At 38.0% G+C, this 22,266-nt stretch overlaps 2 protein-coding genes across 2 annotated transcripts in view; one reads left to right on the top strand and one right to left on the bottom strand.

The window, feature by feature from the left end:
- Positions 1–20,900, bottom strand: part of LOC125229812 — a 149,931-nt gene extending 129,031 nt beyond the window's left edge. The window contains exon 1 of the mRNA XM_048134753.1: positions 20,773–20,900. The gene's annotated coding sequence lies outside the window, so the exon portion shown is untranslated. The remainder of the gene's footprint in view (positions 1–20,772) is intronic.
- Positions 5,688–6,014, top strand: LOC125229811. The gene has a single exon (XM_048134752.1). It carries the CDS (start codon positions 5,688–5,690, stop codon positions 6,012–6,014), a length of 327 nt encoding a protein of 108 aa, XP_047990709.1.
- Positions 20,901–22,266: the final 1,366 nt, after the last annotated feature.

Below are 22,266 nucleotides of genomic sequence, written 5' to 3'. Positions count from 1 at the left end.
TGCCTTTATAAAAGCGTGTTTTATAGTGTTTTTTAAACTATTAATTTATTTTTTGTGTACGGTGCGCCGGCGCGCCGGCTTTGCTAGGGCAAAGTGACATACGTTGACGCTAACGTGACGATCGAGTGAGGAATGTCGAGATCCGGAACCGCACCAAGGTGCGGAACGTGGGTGACATCATTTCTAAACTCAAATGGAATTAAGCGGGACATGCTGCCAGGCAGAGTGATGGCAGGTGGACCACCGAATGGTGGCCGCTATCTGTAAGAAGCGCCTGACATCCGTTGGCTCGTTGGGTGGACGACATTCGAAAAACTGCGGGGCACTTCTGGATGAGATTAGCCCAGGACCGGGATAAGTGGCGTACACGAAGGGAGGCCTGTGGTCAGCAGTGGGCGATTAATGGCTGAAATGATGATGATGATGACGATCATAACACAGAATAGCTTTGTCGCGCTACTACAAAAGCGCAACCAAATACTGGTAATAAAATGGAGCAATAAAGTATATTTAGTTACTTAGGTACTTACAAAAAAAATGGCGCGAACCTGTACAAAAAGTTGCCTGAAATTCATATTTCTATGGGAATTAAATTCTCACTCAATTAATTTTCAAGTGTTATGGCTTGTCAATGATTCCGCCATCGTCAAGATTTAGGAAAGCACGCGTTTTATATTTGTCTAATTTGTTTTATATTTGTCTACATTTGTCTAATTTGCCACTAAACTGCCAAGATTTGATTGACCGTCTATAGCTAAGATATAAGCGCAAACGCTTAAGAAGCGTAAGCGATTGCAACGTTTCGGCCATGCGCGGATCCAGGAGGAGCCTAGGTTGGCCATACAAATAGACCACGTTACCCCTTCCCCCCCGGGCACGAAGCTGGATTCGCGCTTGGTTTCGGCTAGCTACCCTGTAGTGGCGCGACAGAGCCAGACTGCGTTCCGATCACCACGTGGCGTCAACGGTTGTCACTTCGGCTAGGCCTTGAAATGCTTCAGTAGATACTATTGTGAAATATCTTCAATAAAATAATTGTAATGGAATTTACCGCATCGCTTTAGAGAGAACGGTATGGTAATTTATGTTACCGATATTCTTAAAAGCGTGATATGGCTTCGGAAAAATAAGCTAAGAAGATTTTTTTAATACTACATCGGTGGCAAACAAGCATACGGCCCGCTTGATGGAAAGCGGCCACCGCAACCCACGGACAACATATTAGTAACTTGTACACTCCCTTTTGTCGCAGATGTTGCAAACAATGGAGATGCTTATGTGATGGAAGGTACTGATATCAGAGTTTTTTTATTTTTGTTTTTTTGTAATTATGATGATTAAGATGATCGAAAAATGATGAAATGATGATGATGAAGATGAAATGATGCTATTAGTTATGATGGTAATTGAAATGAAATGCTGAATGATTACAGCTAACTTGCATTGAAGGCAATGAATTTAGAAAAACCTTAAGAAATTGGCTTCTTCAGCAGTGATTCTATAGTAATAAAGATTTTTTAAATAATACAGAGTAAAAGTTTATATATAATATTGTATTTATTGATAATGACTGTAAATATATGTCTCATTAAAATATAATGTTAAGTTGTCCATTTTAATCATAAACGCTGTAATAAAATTGTAATTACTATTTTAAGACACCTTCACATATTTGCATGCTGTTTGTACACGGCTAAAAAAGGTGAACCCAACGACTGTTTACTCATTTAACATCTGTAAACTATACCCTTTTTTGCAAATAAATTATTGTTTTTTTTGTTTGTTTTTTTTAACACCCGCGGTCGTGGCAAGCGATCCCTGGCCCCGTAGCCGAATGGCATTTCTGCTACGCGAAACGAAACGTCGCGAAAGGTAGTCTGGCTCTGTCGCGCTAATAAGCTAGAGCGATAGAGATAGATAGCTACGAAAGAGATATTATCGTGAGCGTTTCGTGAGCGTTTGCGCATGCGGCTACGCACGCTGAGATGCAAAGAGGACAGCTGCTAACGAACTTGCGAGAACTGAATGCAGATGGCAATGCCCCGACAGGGGTGGAGGAATGGAGGGGCAGAGGCCAAAGAGGCCTAGGTCCGAAGACAGGCACTTTAAAAGCTGCTTTAGGTAGATACGAGTATATACACCGTGTTTTTTTTGTTTTCCGTTAAATTCGACACGTAGCTAGGTTCATTATCAGGAACCACCCTGTATATCACTGTTAGTTAAATTCGCAAAAAAAATTTTTTCATCATTTCCATACATAATAAATGAATTTATTAGTGTAATATTCAAGTTTGTGTCAAGTGATTGACGGCACATGTCAAAACAAATAACATTAGGAATTGGTAAAGGTTGTCACACACAAAGTTCAGTAATTATCTTTATTTTTTTAATAACTCGATAACCGTTAGAGTTAAGACGCTTGTTTCTTAGAGAAATTAATTGTATTTGATCTAAAGAACCTTCCCTTAAGTTAACGGAATCCAATAAAAACTGTATACTTAGGTATCGCGTTCCGCGTACCGGAAGGCGAAGCGTGGGTAGTACTGGGTAGGCCCCCAACAAGGTGGACTGATGACCTGGTGAAGGTCGCAGGAGTCCGCTGGATGCGGGTGGCGCAGGACAGGTCATTGTGGCAATCTTTGGGGGAGACCTATGTCCAGCAGTGGACGTCTTTCGGCTGATATGATGATGATGATGATGATGATGACTTAGGTATCAATTGACAGTCTACAATCATTCCCAAAGTCAGTCTAGTGAATGTTAATTAACCACAGCCACAGCGTACCTACAAACATTTGACAACATTATTCAATGTAAGCGTACTCGCTAATGACTTACCGTGTTTCCTTACATGGCATTGTATCGTTATTATCCCAACCACAATCTCAGAATAAATGTGATATTTGCCTATAAAGGGTCCTTATTCTACAAGCGCAAGTTCTTTCCATCTGAATTTATAAAATTATAATTTTGAATAAACCTCCGACCGCGACATAGTGGACCGATTTTTATGAAATATGGCTAAGAACACTCCCGACTAACTCAGCTTTAAAACAAAAAAACTAAATCGAAATCGGTTCATCCGTTCGGGAGCTACGATGCCACAGACAGACACACACACACAGACAGACACATACACAGACAGACAGATAGACAAACAGACAGACAGACAAAGAGACAGTCAAACTTATAACACCCCGTCGTTTTTGCGTCGGGGGTTTTAAAAGTGTCTATCTTGAAAGTCGACTCATGTGTCATGGAAGTCGACTGTTCGACTATTGCACTTCGGGGTGTGTGCTCAAGAGCTACACGAGCTTATTCCACCGTCCCCATTCTACCATCGGACTCATAGACCGCACGGCCGGTTTTCATCCTTTCTTGGTAGATATTCCGCGAATTCGCACGAAGCGCTTTGCTTCTTCTTTTCTTATGTGCACTGCCAAGGAGTGGAATTCCTTGCCGGCGGCTATATTTCCGAGCTCATATAACCCGGCAACATTCAAATCAAGGGTGAACAGGCATCTTCTGGGCGAGCTCACTTCATCGTAGGCCACGTCTTTACCTTTGGCTTGTCTGTGGCCAAGAGTAAGCACGTTTATAATAACAATTGTCCCGATAGTCGTTTCAGCGAACGGTCTCATAGCGAAGAGTCTCGACCAACATCTAAAGAGACTCTCGCTAGGTGGTTGGATCAAGGGTCAGATGCAGAAGGCGGTGATCTTGGACACGGCGTGGATAGTCCGACGGTTCCTCTCTTTGCAGCCCTAACCACAGGCAGCTTGGGCCCTGCCCCGCTGCTGGCAGCACCCTAGGTAAGGTTTTTTATAATGTGTTTATATATTTTGTATTGTTTTGTATGTGGTTTTGTATTTTACTTTTATAATCATATTATAAAAAAAACCTAGCCTAAGAATTAAAATGAATAAAGATAATAATAAAAATATAGGTTCAACTGTGGTGAGCCGTCATTGCAATATCACTATTTCGTCTTGTATCAATTTGTATATTTCATTAAACGCTAATAGTGGTTTCAGGAAAACAGGCGTGAGTTTATAATTATGTGAGTGTGCACTTTGTCTATTGCTATAAAGCCGCTTTGTGAGTTTATTCATATAAAGATACAAGTAAATCTCGCCTTAATGGTAACCGACAAAGTGGGATGTTTCTTTAAACACACTGACATATATGTGTTTGTGTGTGTAAAATACAAAGAACCTTTAAGCATAGACCAGCACACAAGAAGCTCATATCTAAGTCTTCCGTATGGTATGAGTCGAACGAATTTTCCTTATTACTTCCAGCTGAGCGTTTTGGCTTTTATCATTATTTAATATGCTTTAGAAGATACATTCAACAATGTAATTAAATTGCCTTCGTCTAACGGAATGAGAAACTGAATAAGATATCAAAGAACATGTTAGACAATGAAAGAAATAACGAACCGCAATCGCTAGAAATATTAAAAATATTAATTATACATTTTCTGTTTCCGGAAATCTTTGTTTTGCATTTTTCATTAAAAATTTCCGGAGAATTTATACTTTTAAATATTACATCGAAGAAATGAAGTAAGATTTAGTATAAATATTGGATAATCCATACTTCCATACTAATATTATAAATGGGAAAGTGTGTGTGTCTGTTTGTTTGTCCATCTTTCATGGCAAAACGGAGCGACGTATTGACGTGATTTTTAAAGTGGAGATAGTTGAAGGGATGGAGAGTGACATAGGCTACTTTTTGTCTCTTTCTAACCACCCACTTCCGTAAAATGGGGGGTGGAAGTTTGTATGAAGCATTCGAATTTATCGCGAACGAAGCCGCGGGTAAAAGCTAGTATTCGTACTGACTATCAGTTCTCCAGGCGATATCGGCTAACTCTAAAAGTCAAAATCAATCGATGTGAACACAGTCGTACATATAATAGAATCAATGCGATCGGATTTGTTGTATAATTTATCATAATTTCTCCATGCACTTTTGCAGCTAATAGTACATAGCTACGAGTAGCTTAAATGTCAAATCCCAGCTCATGGAAGCCTGGGGTCCGCTTTGACAACTAATGCCAAAATTTGGCGTTGGCACTAGTTTTACGAAAGCGACTGCCATCTGACCTTCCAACCCGAAGGATAGCTAGGCCTTATTGGAATTAGTCCGGTTTCCTCTCGATGTTGTCCTTTACCGAAAAGCGACTGGCAAATATCAAATGACATATCGCACATAAGTTCCGAAAAACTCATTGGTACGATACGAGCCGGGGTTCGAACCCGCGACCTACGGATCTAAAGTCGCAATCTCTTACCGCTGGGCCACCAGCGCTTTTAAATCCCAGCTCATAGTAGAAGACCTCCCCCCAACTTCTCCACTGATCTCTATCCAGTACTATGTTTGGCCACTCCTCCAAAGAGTCAAGTCCGCGAAGCCGAAATGACAATCATTGACGCTAGATGCCGATGAAACCGCAGTCTGGCTTTGAAGTCCCAATACGGATATTATTGTAAACCCCACGCTTTAGTGAGTTTGGCCCCATATTTAATATACACGTTATAAAATATTCGCCTCGTATTATCAAACGTATAAAGACCAAAGTGAAGATTTATAAAACTGCGGTCAGACCTGCATTGACATACGCGTCGGAGTGCTGGACCATCCTTAAAAAGCACGAACATAAACTCCATATAAACGAAATGAAAATGCTGCGCTGGGCTGGTGGAGTAACGAGGTTAGACAAAGTGCGCAACGAGTTCGTCAGGGGATCCTTTAAAGTAGCTCCGGTGGCAGATAAGCTCAAAGAAAACCGACTCCGCTGGTTCGGTCATATAAACAGAAGAGGCGATGACTACTCCGTGAAGACAGCTTTAAATATCCTAACAAAACCCCGTGGCAGAGGTAGTTCACTTTCTACCTGGTGGACTAGAATCGAGAAGGATCTAAAAGCCCTGAACATCTCACCAACGACAACCCAAGACAGACGGTCCTGGCGCCTACGTACAAGGAGGCCCGACCCCAATTGAAAATGGGAATGTGTCAGGAAGAAGAAGAAGAATTATCAAACGTATAAAATTCATATATTCGCACAAAAAACACTTCCGGGTTTTTATTTCGGATGGTACGATTTCCATCCTTCCTCAGATCAAAGGTTTGCGAGTAGAGTGTGCACAGCTGAGTGCTTCCCTCTCAAATGAGGCTTAAGCGGCCAAAGGGATTGTTAGAAGGAAAATATAGCGCATGTGACCCTGCCTTTACGAATTATTATATCCGTGAATTTTATTATGTTTATCACATTAGTGTAACGAAGGTATGATTGCGCGGCTGTTTTTTACATACATACATACATACAATCACGCCTGTTTTCTAGAGGGGTAGGTAGAGATCACGTATTTCCATTTACTTACATACATACATACATACATACAATCACGCCTGTATCCCATAAAGGGGTAGGCAGAGCACATGAAACTACTAAAGTCTCAGTGCCACTCTTGGCAATTAAGGGGTTAAAAGAAAACGAAAATTGTGACATTGCAGTGACAGGTTGCCAGCCTCTCGCCTACGCCACAATTTTAACCCAAATCCCACAGTCGACTTCTACGACACCCACGGGAAGATAGGGGGTGGTGAAATTCTTAACCCGTCACCACACAGGACCATTTACTACGATCCTGACAAACCACTTTTGCTTCACACACGTTCCCAACTTTTCTCATACACGCTCATCGGTTTCGAGTACTACTAACCTGGCCTTTTTGCAATATTTCCCCGATTTGATCAAGAAAAGCTCGCCTTGGTCTTCCACTTCCAACTGACTCTTCCACTCTTTTTTCATATACTTTCTTCGTTAATCACCTCTCATCCATCTTCTCTACATGCCCGAACCACCTTAACACACCCATCTCAATTGTCACCACATCTACATCCAGTCCACACTTCTCTCTTATCACGCTATTTCTGATCCTATCACTCAACTTCACACCAGCCATGCTTCTTAACGCTCTCATTTCCACGGCATTTACTTGACTTTGATGTCTTTTCTCCCACACCCAACTTTCACTATCATACATAAGTGTAGGCACTAAAACTCCTCTATACACTGCCAGGCGTGCTTTTTTCTGTTTTTCAGTGACGGACTATAATTAATATTGAAGAATATCGAGTAGAGAAGTTTTCTGAAATAAAAAACAGAAATTTAAATATACGAATGTGCTTACATTAATATTTATATCGTGATTGATGTGTCATGTTTCGACGAGCAAAATCTGAATTTATTCAATTCATACATAAGTCTATTGTAAAAGAATTTAGGGCTTCAGCGCCGAAACTTTTCTCAAGTAAATATGAAGAAAAATTAACCGCCCAAAGCAAACTTTAAACGGTACAGGTTTACGTACCGGCCGAGTTGACTAAGCCCGCATAAACTTGTCCTTATAATTTAGTATAATTTATGTAAATGAAAACAAAATTTGTGCCCCACTTTATTGTGATAACAATGGATGCTGCTAGGACCTTGTTCCCGAGGCCGCTGGCTCATACAAAACTTTTCAAAATATGTATTATAAAATGTTTTGAACAAAAATGGGAAATCATCTTAGCGAGTAAATCTTTTTGGTGTTTATTATTATTATTTGTGTCTTTCCCATCACGGAACAATGGTGTTCCGGACCTTTGGGAGGCGTGCGCGGGGCCGAAGCTATTTTGATGAAAGTGATGGACTAAATACTGGGCTATGGATAAAAAACCGGACGCCTGCCTATATTATTATTATTCTCTTTATTTACTTTGCTTCTTAGATTAGGCTATTTTATAATCCATCCATATCCATCCATCCATACTATCCATACTCCATACTATACTAATATTATAAATGCGAAAGTAACTCTGTCTGTCTGTCTGTTACGCTTTGCGAAAGTAACTCTGTCTGTCTGTCTGTTACGCTTTCCCGCTTAAACCACGCAACCGATTTTGATAAAATTTGGAACAGACAATCTTTAGACCCTGAGACAGAACATAGGCTACTTTTTATTTCGAAAAAAAGGGATGAAGGGGTTGAAAAAGAGGTTGAAAGTTTGTATGGGATTTCTTAATTTTAAAAGATAAAACCATGAAACTTTATATTTTAGCACTTGATAAGAAATCATTAAACATCTTGATAAGGTCGAACGCGATTAATTAACATTATTTTTACCTTTTTTTTTTGTGTGTCGTGCGGTGGGAAATAAACATTAACTAAAAGCGGGTAGATTATATTTATTTGTCTACCCCGAACATTTATATAAATTAATATCGGGTAGTTTTGTGTTGTTTACATCTCCGGTGACATTTTGCTGGGACGTCAGTCTTCCGCGACCACGGCCAGTGCAACCTGGCCGAAACGTTGGGAAAAAAGGTAAAAATAATGTTAATTAATCGCGTTCGACCTGTATGTGACTTTAAATATGTGTACAAAGCGCGAGAACTTAAAGTGTTATCTTGATAAGGGATAGGGATAGGGATAGGGATAGGGATAGGGATAGGGATAGGGATAGGGATAGGGATAGGGATAGGGATAGCGATAGGGATAGCGATAGGGATAGCGATAGCGATAGCGATAGCGATAGCGATAGCGATAGCGATAGCGATAGCGATAGCGATAGCGATAGCGTTAGCGATAGCGATAGCGATAGGGATAGGGATAGAGATAGGGATAGGGATACGGATACGGATAATATGGGTATCGTTAGAGGGATACGGATAATCGTTCGGCGGTCTCTTACAATCAATGTGCTCTAAGACGATCGTTGTTTGCTTGCTTGAAGATTACGTTTGCGATAAGTATAAGCAAAATGTAAAAAATTGTAAGGGATAATAGAAAAAAGTACTTTTTACCCACCGATCATAGTGTCGAAATACGGGCTATGTGGGATGTTTATAAAGGTTTCCCCAGCGTATATAGAATTACCTACGCTGTGGTCGATGTGTAATATTTCTACAATCATTGCAAGCAAAAGTATTATGTGCAATCGAAATAATCGCAGATAAATATACCTACAGAGAAACCTACGGATCCAAATGAAAATCTTAATGAATACTTTTATTACGCGGGCGAAGCCGCGGGTAAAAGCTAGTATGATTATAAAAGTAAAATACAAAACCACATACAAAACAATACAAAATATATAAACACATTATAAAAAACCTAACCTAGGGTGCCGCCAGCAGCGGGGCAGGGCCCAAGCTGCCGGTGATTAGGGGTGCAGAGTAGGGATGTACCGACTAGTCGCCGACTAGTCGGGAAAGCCGACTATCCGGCCACTTTTGTAGTCGGCGATTAGTCGGCGACTAGTCGGCAAAAAAGGCCGATTAGTCGGCACTTCATAAGTGACAGAAAAACAGTACAAAAATAAATCAAAAGCTGGTGTGGTTGTATTATGTATCTATTTGTTAAGCCTTTCTTAGTCAAAACAACAAATATCAGAAATCACAAAAATAAATGTCCTACTTAGGACTATCAATTTCATAGGCAGGATTACTAATTCACTACCTACTATGCCAAACCGGTTGTTAAAAATGGAAAATCTATCTAAATATTCTCATAGATATTTGAACCTGGCAAAAAAAACCATGAAAAGCGCGAACAAAGGACCAAAAACGACATTCAAAATGTGAAATTAGTTCAAAAAACTGTTTTGGCCGACTAGCCGACTAGTCGGCCGACTAATCGGCCACCCCAGCGCCGACTAGTCGGTAGTCGGCCTAGTCGGCCAAATCAATAGTCGGTACATCCCTAGTGCAGAGAGAGGAACCGTCGGACTATACGCGCCGTGTCCAAGATCACCGCCTTCTGCATCTGGCCCTTGATCCAGCCACCTAGCGAGAGTCTCTTAAGATGTTGGTCGAGACTCTTCGCTATGAGACCGTTCGCTGAAACGACTATAGGGACAATGATCGTTGAATCAACATCCCACATGGCGGTTATCTCGTGAGCCAAGTCTAGGTACTTACTGGACTTGTCCTTCTCGGCTTTCACGAGATTCTCATCATGGGGGATGGTGATGTCAACGAGCACGGCCCGGCGTTGCTATTATTATTCTCTTTATTTATCTTTCTTCTTAAGTTAGGCTATTTATAATATGATTATAAAAGTAAAATACAAAACCACATACAAAACAATACAAAATAAATAAACACATTATAAAAAACCTAACCTAGGGTGCCGCCAGCAGCGGGGCAGGGCCCAAGCTGCCGGTGGTTAGGGCTGCAGAGAGAGGAACCGTCGGACTATCCGCGCTGTGTCCAAAATTACCGCCTTCTGCATCTGGCCCTTGATCCAACCACCGAGCGAGAGTCTCTTAAGAGGGCTTTCGTGTTAAAAATAGTGAAATCGCAACCGAGCGCTCGATCATACCGTGTGTGGTATCAAATTAAAGGGCTTTGCGAGTAGTTTATAAATATATATCACATTATAGGACTTTTTCTACTTGGTCTAACAAAATATGAGAAAATGTCCAAAAGTGGTAATAATTGTACCGGTGAAGGCTCGTTTTCAAAAAATTGGCAAAAATCAATAATAGCAATTTATAATCACTAAGGCATAACAGCAATTTAAGTAAACGTTGCAGATTAATTTAGTACAAAACTTACTTCGATGTGATGTAGATTTTCAAAGAAATTGTCACTTAATTTTAGGTAATTTCTGAAAAAAATTGAATTCGCCTTAGGCTAGTTTACTCTTTTTCAAAAACTTAAAATAAAAATCTAGTCTGAAATGATTGGGGTGCAGGATATACGAATTATAAATTTACCCGTTTTAATATTCAAAATTGTCCAAATTTTACAAATAAGATCGACTGATTCAGCTCTATACGTGCGTTTTTCTAAACGTGCATTAGAGAAAAATTCATAATTAATTCAGTGAGTTAGTTTTCAAAAATCCAGTCTTATAAAAATCAAGATAATAAGATGCTCTAACTGGAACTTGAATTAAATAAATCTATTGGATAACGGAAAGTGTAGTATTTCACCGACTAAAACTATCAATTTTACATTCTTTTGACGTTTTTTTTGAAAGCAGCCTTAAGATGTTGGTCGAGACTCTTCGCTATGAGACCGTTCGCTGAAACGACTATCAGGACAATGATCGTTGAATCAACATCCCACATGGTGGTTATCTCGTGAGCCAAGTCTAGGTACTTACTGGACTTGTCCTTCTCGGCTTTCACGAGATTCTCATCATGGGGGATGGTGATGTCAACGAGCACGGCCCGGCGTTGCGGTCGATCTATTATCACAATGTCAGGCTTATTGGCTACAATAGTCCTGTCAGTGATAATAGATCGATCCCAATAGAGCGTGGCACGGCCATTTTCAAGAACTGGCGCAGGTAAGTACTTGTAGTACGGTACTTCGCGGTCCACGAGATTGTGCCTGTGCAACTACTCACCGTTAGCAAGATGAGAACAACGCTATTATTATTATTATTATTTAATAAGCAGGCAGGCAGTTAAAGAAATTATATAGCCTGTATCCAGTGATCATTGTGACAGTAATCATAGCCGAGTTGTAGATGTGATGTGCTTGTATAGTCTATTTTTAAACTGATTTACATTTTGTGCTGAGACCACGTCTTCTGGGAATTTGTTCCAAGATCTCACTACTCGATTGCTCAAAAAGTGTTTATAAGGGTTACTGTGAGGGTTGATGAAAGAAAAGGTTTTCTTTGTACGGTAATTTATTTACAGACTTTAATTTTCGAGAACTCTGTGCAGTTCATTTTTTTATGTATTTAAGATATCAGCGCTTTGTAATATATGCCTGCTGATCAAGCCACGTAAGCAAGTAGAGCGTTTGCAAAGCTGATATAATTTAAATCTGATTATATTCCACCAATCGGCAATTCATTTCGCATTTGTATGGCTGCCGGCCGCAATCCTCTTAATTTTCGTTATTTATCGGCCCTCGCCACCTTCCAACCTCATCTTACCGCGCTATATCGCAGGTTCGGATAAAATATTAATTATATTTTGTGATGAAATATTTCCTTTGCTTTCCCTTTCTTTGCAACAACGGTGTATTTATAATCTTAGTCTGGGCGTACGAGCTTCTCTCGGAGTTTTGTTTTTGACGGGGTGTTACAAGTTTGAAGTGTCTGTCTGTGTGTGTGTCTGTCTGTCAGTCTGTCTGTCTGTTTGTCTGTCTGTCTGAACTGATTTCGATTTATTTTTTTTTTGTTTGAAAGCTGAGTTAGTCGGCAGTGTTCTTAGCCATGTTTTATGAAAATAGGTCCACTATGTCGCGGTCGGGGGTTTTTTCAAAATTTTAATTTTGTGGTTAGGTTATATTATATCGTCTTTTTAACCCCCGACGCAAAAACTAAGGGGTGTTATAAGTTTGACGTGTCTGTCTGTCTGTTTGTCTGTCTGCCTGTCTGTCTGTCTGTCTGTTTGTCTGTCTGTCTGTGTGTGTATCTGTCTGTGGCATCGTAGCTCCCGAATGGATGAACCGATTTAGATTTAGTTTTTTTTTTTGAAAGCCGAGTTAGTCGGGAGTGTTTCTTAGCCATGTTTCATGAAAAACGGTCTATTATGTCGCGGTCGGGGGTTTTTTCAAAATTTTAATTTTGTGGTTAGGTTATTAGATATATGACAAATTTGAAGGACATCTCTAATTTTCCCTTAATGAAGATGTCTCAGTTTTCGAGATATGGGCACTTTTTTTTACTTTTTTCTATACTTTATTTCTATTCTAACGTTTATTAAGTTATAAACACATCCTAAGTACATTTTTTACATTTTTCATACAACTAAAAAGTAAATAATCTAATTTTTTACAATAGACACATTTCACTCATTTTACTTTCTATTCTTCTTTATTTCTATCCTGCGGACTGCAAAGGAATGAAATGCGCTCCCACCATCGGTGTTCCCAGAAAAATACGACCTCGGTCTCTTTAAAGCAAGAGTGAATAGGCTTACTGAATCGGTGAGCTCCATCTTAGACTCTCTCTTCACTTTCCACCAGGTGCGACTAGGGTCAATCGCCGATCAGTCCATAATAAAAAAAAATACGTTTTATAAATTAAATGGCCAATATCTCAAAAGCTGTAACATTTCATTAAGGTCAAGTTCGCTTAATGTGATTGCTAATGAATGTCCTATCACTCCTTTGGTGTTGATTTAAGGGACAGCCTGTATGTTAGGTACCAAAAATGTGGGCAGAGGAAAAAAGAAAATGTAGGTACGTTCTTTTATTTGGCTGAGATCTTTTTGGAGATAAAAACTTCCTAGTGGGTCTTCATAATTTGAGCCCGTTGAGAATATTTTGCGGTGTTCTATTACCTAATGTAATTTTTAATATAAATGCAAAATGTCAGGTAATTTATCACGGAAAGAAGTTTAGTTATATTAAACTTTATTTTCTAAGAGTTGGAACTTTTTTCTTGAAGGTTAAAAATTTTATCGGTCTACACCGTGTTTCTTTTGTTTTCCGTTAAATTCGACGCCCATCAGGATTCGCGCATCATTATCAGGAACCATACTGTATATCACTTTTAATTGAATTCGCAAAAAAAAATTTTTCATCATTTTCATACATAATAAATGAATTTATTAGTGTGAGAGATCTTTAAGAATAACATTCAAGTTAGTGTCAAGTGACTGACGGCACATGTCAAAACAAATAACATTAGGAATGGCCAAGGTTGTCAGACACGTGTTTAGTAATTATCTTTATTTTTTTAATAACTCAATAACCGTAAGAGTTAAGACGCTAGTTTCTTATGGCCCAGCCACGACATTGGTCTAAGCGCGACAGCGGTGAGCGGCAGCCATACGTGTGAATGAAATGTCCCATCGCTGTGTCTCGCTCCAATGTACGCCCGACGCTCACCGCTGTCGCGCTTAGCCCAATGTCGTGGCTGAGCAGCCGTTAGAGAAATTAATTGTATTTGATCTAAATAACCTTCCCTTAAAGTTAACAAGTGAAGAATGGCGCACCGTCACATCGAAGTGCTAAATTGTTTCTTCATTGGAATTTAACAAACCTGACGAAAATTAAACGTTTTTAAACATTACCAAGGCAGGTTAAAATTTAGCACAACAGTAAATTGTATAAAAAAAATTCTTTAATATTTAAAAAAAAATTATTTGCGCCTGTCCTCAGCAGCCGCGCGCACCGAGCAAGCGCCCGCAGTATGCGTCGCGCTCTCGACATGTAAAGGCGGGGTGTCGCTACTCTTGAGAAAGGTTCTCGAAATTGAACCGAAACATGTCGAACGCTATATCGACTTAATACGTGAGTAACCCGCTTAAAATATTTTTAAATATGTATGAGTCTCACGGGAGTTTTATAGTTAAAATTCTTTAAATTAAAAATGGTGCCTAATACATACATTATTCATACTAATATTATAAATAGGAAATTGTGTGTGTCTGTTTATTTGTCCGTCTTTCACGGCAAAACGAAGCGATGAATTGACGTGATTTTTTAAGTGGAGATAGTTGAAGGGATGGAGAGTGACATAGGCTACTTTTATCTCTTCCTAACGCGAGCGAAGCCGCGGAAAAAACCTAGTAGTTTTATGTATACAACTTTCGTTGGAAACCGGACAATGCTACGAAAGTGTAGCACTCACTACGATGTAAAGCGTCGTAGCACTAAGGTGCTTAATATTATTACTTGGCGCTATGTAGCATTTTAACTTCGTAGACGTATAGATGGATGGACTGCGTGAGATAATGATATAAATAAAACAGTTTAATTTCTGATAAAAATACATAGCTGTTAGTAACATACGTTATGCATTTAACTTATAGAATAGTGTATATGAAACGAATGAATGGTGAGATGACGTCCGATAGATATGCATGGAAGAAAAAGATATGCTGTGACCCCAAGTAATTGGGACAAGGGCAAATGAATGACGAGGCGTATAGATCCGGGACTACGTACAACTTAGTACCTGGACTGCTTCTTGGAATGCCTAATTGATAGCCAGTATTAAGTATTGTGTTTTTTTTCTCAGAAACTTTCTGCCTCTGCTAATCTGTAATCACCCTGTCATTCAGTATTTCCAGACTAATACTCTTAAAAACTTCAAGGGAATACTTTCATCGTAAGTCAATGTCTTTTGATAACATACATACAGACAACATACATCAAATCACATGTATCCCATAAAGGGGTAGGTAGACCACATGAAACTAACACAAGTTGCAGTGCGTTTTTTTTATGTTTATGGTTAGTATTTATCATTATTTTTGACTAAGTTGTTTAAGATTATTTTAATCCCTTATTTATTGTATTATTATTTTTGTATTTTTGAGATGTGTTGTTTATGACATTAAAGGTTTTGAATTGAATTGGATTGCCACTCTTGGTAAATAAGGAGTTGAAAGAAAACGAAATTGTGACTTTGCAGTGACAAGTTGCCAGCTTCTCGCATACGCCAACATTTAGCACATATCCCACAGTCGACTTCTACGACATCCACAGAAAGAAAGATGGTGGTAAAATTCCGGACACCACACGGGAAAATATATTTGTTATAAGTACGAGGGAAACAAACATACAAACAGCCCGCTTGATGGTAATAAGCACTCTTTTCGACAATATTGAGGCAATATTATATGCGCCCATACTACGTTTCCAAATACATTGCTCTAAATCTCATATTAAATTATCTTCCTTAATAAGCTTTTGTATTTAACTAACCATATGAATTTGCAACATTATATTTTACCAGCGTATTTCTGGATTAACTAGTAAAACCTTTTAATTTACGTTAATTATATACTAAAACACTGAAAAATAATCCTAAATAAATAGAACTCAACCTTTCAACCAATAACGTCAAACCCTTCACGCCCTAAGGCATATAAGTGTATTTGCTTAAAAAAGGGGATGACCGCCCCAAACACCGGACGGAGTCATACAATCGTAGGCCTTGTTTTCCTCTCTGTAAATTGGTATTATACTCCCTGTTTTTATTGAATTCCGTTAACTTTAAGGGAAGGTTCTTTAGATCAAATACAATTATTTTTTCTATGAAACAAGCGTCTTAAATTTTACGGTTATTGATTTATTAAAAAAAATAAGATAATTACTGAACACGTGTGTGACAGTTTACCAATTCCTAATGTTATTTGTTTTGACATATGCCGTCAATCACTTGACTCTAACTTGAATGTAATTCTTAAGGATTTCTCACACTAATAAATTAATTTACTATTGTATGAAAACGTTGAAAAATTATTTTTTGCGAATTTAACTAAAAGTGATATATAGGATAGTTCCTGATAATGAACCTGACGACGTGTCGAATTTAACGGAAAACAAAAAAACACGGTGTAGCTGATAATTTTACACAATTTTACGTATTTGAATCGTAGCTATATGATATTCCCATTTGATTTTTTTTATTATTTTATCTCGATTTTCAGTGCCACTGTCATTGACAGGTTGATGATAGAAACCGAAATTGTAAAATCTCAGTAACGTTCGCATGTTGCTGAACCATCGCCAACACCACAATCTAACCTAAATCCCACAGTCGACTTCTACGAAACTCATTTTAAAGACAAAATGGAGTAGTGAATTTCGTAGCCCGTCGACACACGGAGTATATATTATAAAAATTAGGGGGCAAAATAACTTTAAATGCATGTAACTCCAATAATAATGAAAAAATTATGCAATAAAATGTTTGTGTAAAAGTACCTATTTTTCCCGCACTCGTTCGCAAAATATTTTGTACGGATGATACACGTCGGAAGAGGAAATTTGTAAATCGTGTCAATTTAAAACACTCCCTTCGTATTTTTCACACTTGTATCGTATTGTACCTACTATAGGAAAATGGAAGTTCAGTTTGTATGGGGAATCGATCATTCCTTTTCCTCTTGAGAGGGGCAAAGGTTTGTGTTTTATTAGTAAATACGGAAAAGGGATAAAATCACCCTTTATATCTTTAACTTGTGAAAACATTATGCTGTTGAAATACACCGTGTTTTTTTTTTCGTTAAATTCGACACACAGTTAGTTAGGTTCATCATCAGGAACCAACCTGTACAGTCGGTTCATCTTTACTTGTCCTATCATGTAAACAAACGAAACGTCAAATATGATCGATGATTAATATTGATCATTGACTTCCGGTTGGGACGCCATCATAGCGGTTTCGTGTCGTGAATAATTTATTTTTCTTTTACTCATCAATGTTGTTTAAAGTGTAATATTGATAGCGTATTATGCAGTAAACTAATGGTGTAGTGAGAAGCTGATGAAGAATTGTTCTCGAAACGCGTTTAGCCTCTTTTTTGTCGTAAACGGCCGGTAGTCCACGTGCTCTTGTAAAATCTAGCTATCAATTTACAATTTACTTACCGTACAAAAATTACTAATATTAGCTCATATCACCTTGACACTGGCGAAATAGTCCCAATGGACTGAAGCCATTTAATTTTAAAAACTGAATATTGATCATTCCTAACGATAAGTTGTCATCCCAACATTGCGACTCATAGACAATCTAGACTTCGTAATGTCAGGAGTTTTTGATGTCATCCGTTCGTAATTACAACTATTGATGAAAATCGTTTTAGAAATGATATTTTTCAGTGGTTTTTTGATTGATTTCAATACTGTGTGAGTTTATTTAAGTGTATAATAACATTTTTAGTGATGGTTAATGTGCAATTCCAGAGAAAAGTGAGATAATGTTTTCCAGCAGTGTTTGTTTACATGATTGGACAAGTAAGGTTGAACTGAGTGTATATTGCTTTTTGTTAAATTCGAAAAAAAAATTTTTTTTTCGTTTCCATTCATAATAGATGTACTAATTAGCGTGAGAGGACTTTACATATAACAGTAAAGTCATTGTTAAGTGTTTGACGGCACATGTACGGCAAAAAAAATACATTAGGAAGTGGTAAGGGACGCCACAGACATGTGCAGTAATTCAATTATTTTTTTAAATATTTCAATACATAACCGTAACAGTTAAGAGGCAAGTTTCTTAGAGAAATTGATTGTATTTGAACTAAAGAATCGTCCCATAAAGTTAACGGAATTCAATAAAAACAGGGTGTATATTTGATTGTATGTACTTACATCCTATTGAAACTCCAGTAATAGGTAATTACTGTTCTTTTCTTTATTTATGGCAAATCAATTTTATCAGAAACGAGTATCACAGCCTTTCTTTTGGGTGAATTTAGGTAAAAAATACTCGGCTAAATGACTATGCGAGTCATACATTTAGGTTCATAGATCTTTTTTTTTTCCAAAGAAATTATACATTTCACTTTAGACAAATATAAATAACTAAAACAGAATTAAAATGTAAGGTAGTAAGTATAACGAGTGCACACTCGCTTTAAAAAAAATAACTTAACTAAATACGTTTCCATAGTTTTATTTCATGAGTAACTAATATCGCGGTAACCGAAGACGAAGAAGAGAAGAAGTTAACATACCGTTTACGGACTTAACCAAAAAAACATGTACCCGACTTGGTATTTACCAGTTGTGTTTCGGTAAATGACACACGTATCTACTTAGCGTGTCAAATGAACCCAGTAAAATCCACTAAGTTGTCCGTCTTTATTCGCAGCTTGCAGCATTCGGGCGTCAATTTTTGTAAGTTGAAGTCAACAAGAACATAAAAAAAATTAAAGTTTTGAACCCCCCCCCCGACCACGACATAGTAGACCGATTTTCAACCGATTTTCATGAAACATGGCTAAGAACACTCCTGACTAACTCAGCTTTCAGACAAAAAAACTAAATCTAAATCGGTTCATCCATTCTGGAGCTACGATGCCACAGACAGACACACACACACAGACAGACAGATAGACAGACAAACAGACAATTTTTCACATCAATTTTAAATATTTTCTAAATATGTACATGTGACGTGTAAAAGTGCCCCTGTGGCGGCCTATTTGCTGAATAAATTATTTTGATTTTGATTTTTGATTTTTGATTTTGACAGACAGACAGACAGACAGACAGACAGACCCGTCAAACTTATAACACCCCGTCGTTTTTGCGTCGGGGGTTAAACACATTAAATTAAAATTTTGAAAAAACCCCCGACCACGACATAGTAGACCGATTTTCATGAAACATGGCTAAGAACACTCCTGACTAACTCAGCTTTCAGACAAAAAAACTAAATCTAAATCGGTTCATCCGTTCGGGAACTACGATGCCACAGACAGACACACACACACAGACAGACAGACAGACAGACAGACAAACAGACAGACAGACAGATAGACATACACGTCAAACTTATAACACCCCTTCGTTTTTGCGTCGGAGGTTACGTGAGATTTAATTGCAACAACGCAAAAATTATGAACACTCGAGGGCCTGAGATATATTATATTAATATTGTCTTCGGTTACCGCGATAGTTACTCATGAAATAAAACTATGGAAACGGATTAAATCGCGTATAATGAATTAAAAATACGTCCCGACGTTTCGAACTCTTTACAGCGTTCGTGGTCAACGGGTGACTGAGGAAAAATTAAAATGTGCAAAAGCTACCCACTTACAAGAAATATTAACGAACCATGACCACAAATAATATAGATTTCTAAGGCAGGTTCACACACTATTAATAAAGCCAGTTATACAATATTCAAAAAATTTACCATTACTCTGTTAAAAAATAATTAACCAATTAATCTACACAAAATTGACAAAGAAACAAACTGCAAATGTCCAACACCATACAACACAAATGCCTGCCAGTAGTACATCTGATAATGGAACAAGCACGACGAAGGCTGTATTAAATAAATTAATTAGAATTTCACTACCCCCTTTCTTCCCGTGGGTGTCGTAGAAGTCGACTGTGAGATATGGGTTAAATTGTGGCGTAGGCGAGAGGCTGGCAACCTGTCACTGCAATGTCACAATTTGGATTTCTTTTAACCCCTTTTTGCCAAGAGTGGCACAGAAACTTAGTAGTTCATGTGCTCTGCCTACCCCTTTATGGGATACAGGCGTGATTATATGTATGTATGTATATAAATAAATATGCCCTACAATAGAACAACAGTATCCGCAGTGTACTAAATATGTCTATTAGAGTATAAGCTAAAGTACAAAATTATAATCTACATTGTGAAATGCCTCTCAATTTAAAACCATTATTTATTAAAATCATACCTTTCGTACGAAATAAGCCATCCAAATGTCACTGAGAATCCACAAAGACACTAATTGTCGTTTGAAAATATAATTTTCAGGAACGTTTTTCATTTTCCTCAATAAAAAATAACAATAGGGAAATTTGAAACAATAAAACTTCCGGTTTCTTTATTAAATTCTGTCAACCAATTGTCTGATTCAAGGAAAAGTCAGGCTATTTCGTTGTAAAGTTAATCAGAAATCAATTATAGTTTCGTAACATTGCTACACAATCTTAAATATTAGGTATTTGTTTTTCGTTCTTGATTACTTTTTCGAGATAATTAGATAGAACTCGACAATTTTTCATCATTAATGTATTGTTTAATAAAAGATCTTTCCTAGTGAAGCTTTCCTTTCATTTTCAAAAGCGCTTATTCCAAGTAACATTTTGAACAGATTTTAGAGTTTTGGTATCAACTTATCAGTCAATTTAAAAATTACTTCAAATATATATCTATGAAATTACACATCATACGAAACAAAAAGTGTCCAAATCCTCGAGTCTCAAGTTTACATATATTAGGCAAATATCATCTGAATACAATATAACTCGTATACTTAAAAATTACGAAAATAAAAATAAGATACTCACAAAAACTCAGTCCCCAAAAGAATCCGTGTCACGAAGCCACACAAAACACAAAAATCTATTACGAACACAGTTCTCACTTCACGACACTGAGTCTGTGTTGAAAAGAGCCTAAGAAGGCAGCACGTCCGTTCGCTACGACGGCAGGGGCGCTACTGACGATGGCCCTGTGCATATAGTAAGGATAGGTCGCCGGTCTGCGGGGATCAGTAGGGTATTTAGTACTATAAAATATCAAATTAACAAGGATTGTTGGACGGACGCTGAATAGAGTTAGATCGGATTTCCGGGGTAATTAATGATACCCGATCGGACTTTTGAACTGAATTGGCATCCTGATGCTGAAATGGAAACTTTCTGGGCATAGTGAGAATTTATAATTGAATTACAGTGAAGTTTTTGTCGAATTTTTAGTAACGTGTAGATTGTAAACTGAAACGGCTAAAGTCCTTCCCACTAGACTAGGCGGGCGGGTGGTCGATTCCCGGCTCGGCCACCAGTGGGCCTTGTTGATTTTTTTTCTTTCGTGTATGATATCTATTTCAGTTTATAATTTATATATAGTAATGTGACTACTTGAAACAAATCAAAAATATTTAATAAAATGATTTGATTTGTTCCCTAGTTGTGTAGATTGTAGTTTATTAGAGCAAAATTTACTTTTTCAGTACAGATAGTGTTTTTTTTACGCACTAGTGCGAGAAGTGGTTCATTATATGCCAGGTCGAAACATCGGAGGGCCATCTGCACTGAAAAACGTCGTACGATACTCGTGCGAAAAGGAAATTCGTAACTCGTCTCGATTTAAAACACTCCCTTCGGTCGTGTTTTAATATATCGCCTCTCGTTTCGAACTTCCCTTTTTACGCACTTGTATCGTAATGTACTATTTAGATTGCCATCCAAAAGGATGCTTTGACAGATTATTGATTATAAAGATAAGCTTAAGCAAAAAAGTGGGGACTTTGATTTAAACGTGATGCAGCCTTTAGAAATGGTCAAATTGGTTTTCTCAGCTATTTGAATAAACGATATACATTAAGTAATTTTCCAATATATCAACAGTACTACACGTTTTAAGACTAAGTTCCCACCAAGTCATTTTTTAGGGTTCCGTAGTCAACTAGGAACCCTTATAGTTTCGCCATGTCTGTCTGTCCGTCCGTCCGTCCGTCCGTCCGTCCGTCCGTCCGTCCGTCCGTCCGTCCGTCCGCGGATAATCTCAGTAACCGTAAGCACTAGAAAGCTGAAATTTGGTACCAATATGTATATCAATCACGCCAACAAAGTGCAAAAATAAAAAATGGAAAAAAATGTTTTATTAGGGTACCCCCCCTACATGTAAAGTGGGGGCTGATATTTTTTTTCATTTCAACCCCAACGTGTGATATATTGTTGGATAGGTATTTAAAAATGAATAAGGGTTTACTAAGATCGTTTTTTGATAATATTAATATTTTCGGAAATAATCGCTCCTAAAGGAAAAAAAGTGCGTCC

This window comes from Leguminivora glycinivorella, chromosome 9, assembly GCF_023078275.1.
Source record: "Leguminivora glycinivorella isolate SPB_JAAS2020 chromosome 9, LegGlyc_1.1, whole genome shotgun sequence".
Lineage (NCBI taxonomy): Eukaryota > Metazoa > Arthropoda > Insecta > Lepidoptera > Tortricidae > Leguminivora > Leguminivora glycinivorella.
Note: the sequence above shows the minus strand (reverse complement) of the source record. Positions and strands in the feature narration are given on the sequence as shown.

Bases quoted from the DNA above. Each gene is read 5' to 3' on its own strand.
- LOC125229811 (XM_048134752.1), top strand. From the start codon at position 5,688: ATGAAAATGCTGCGCTGGGCTGGTGGAGTAACGAGGTTAGACAAAGTG.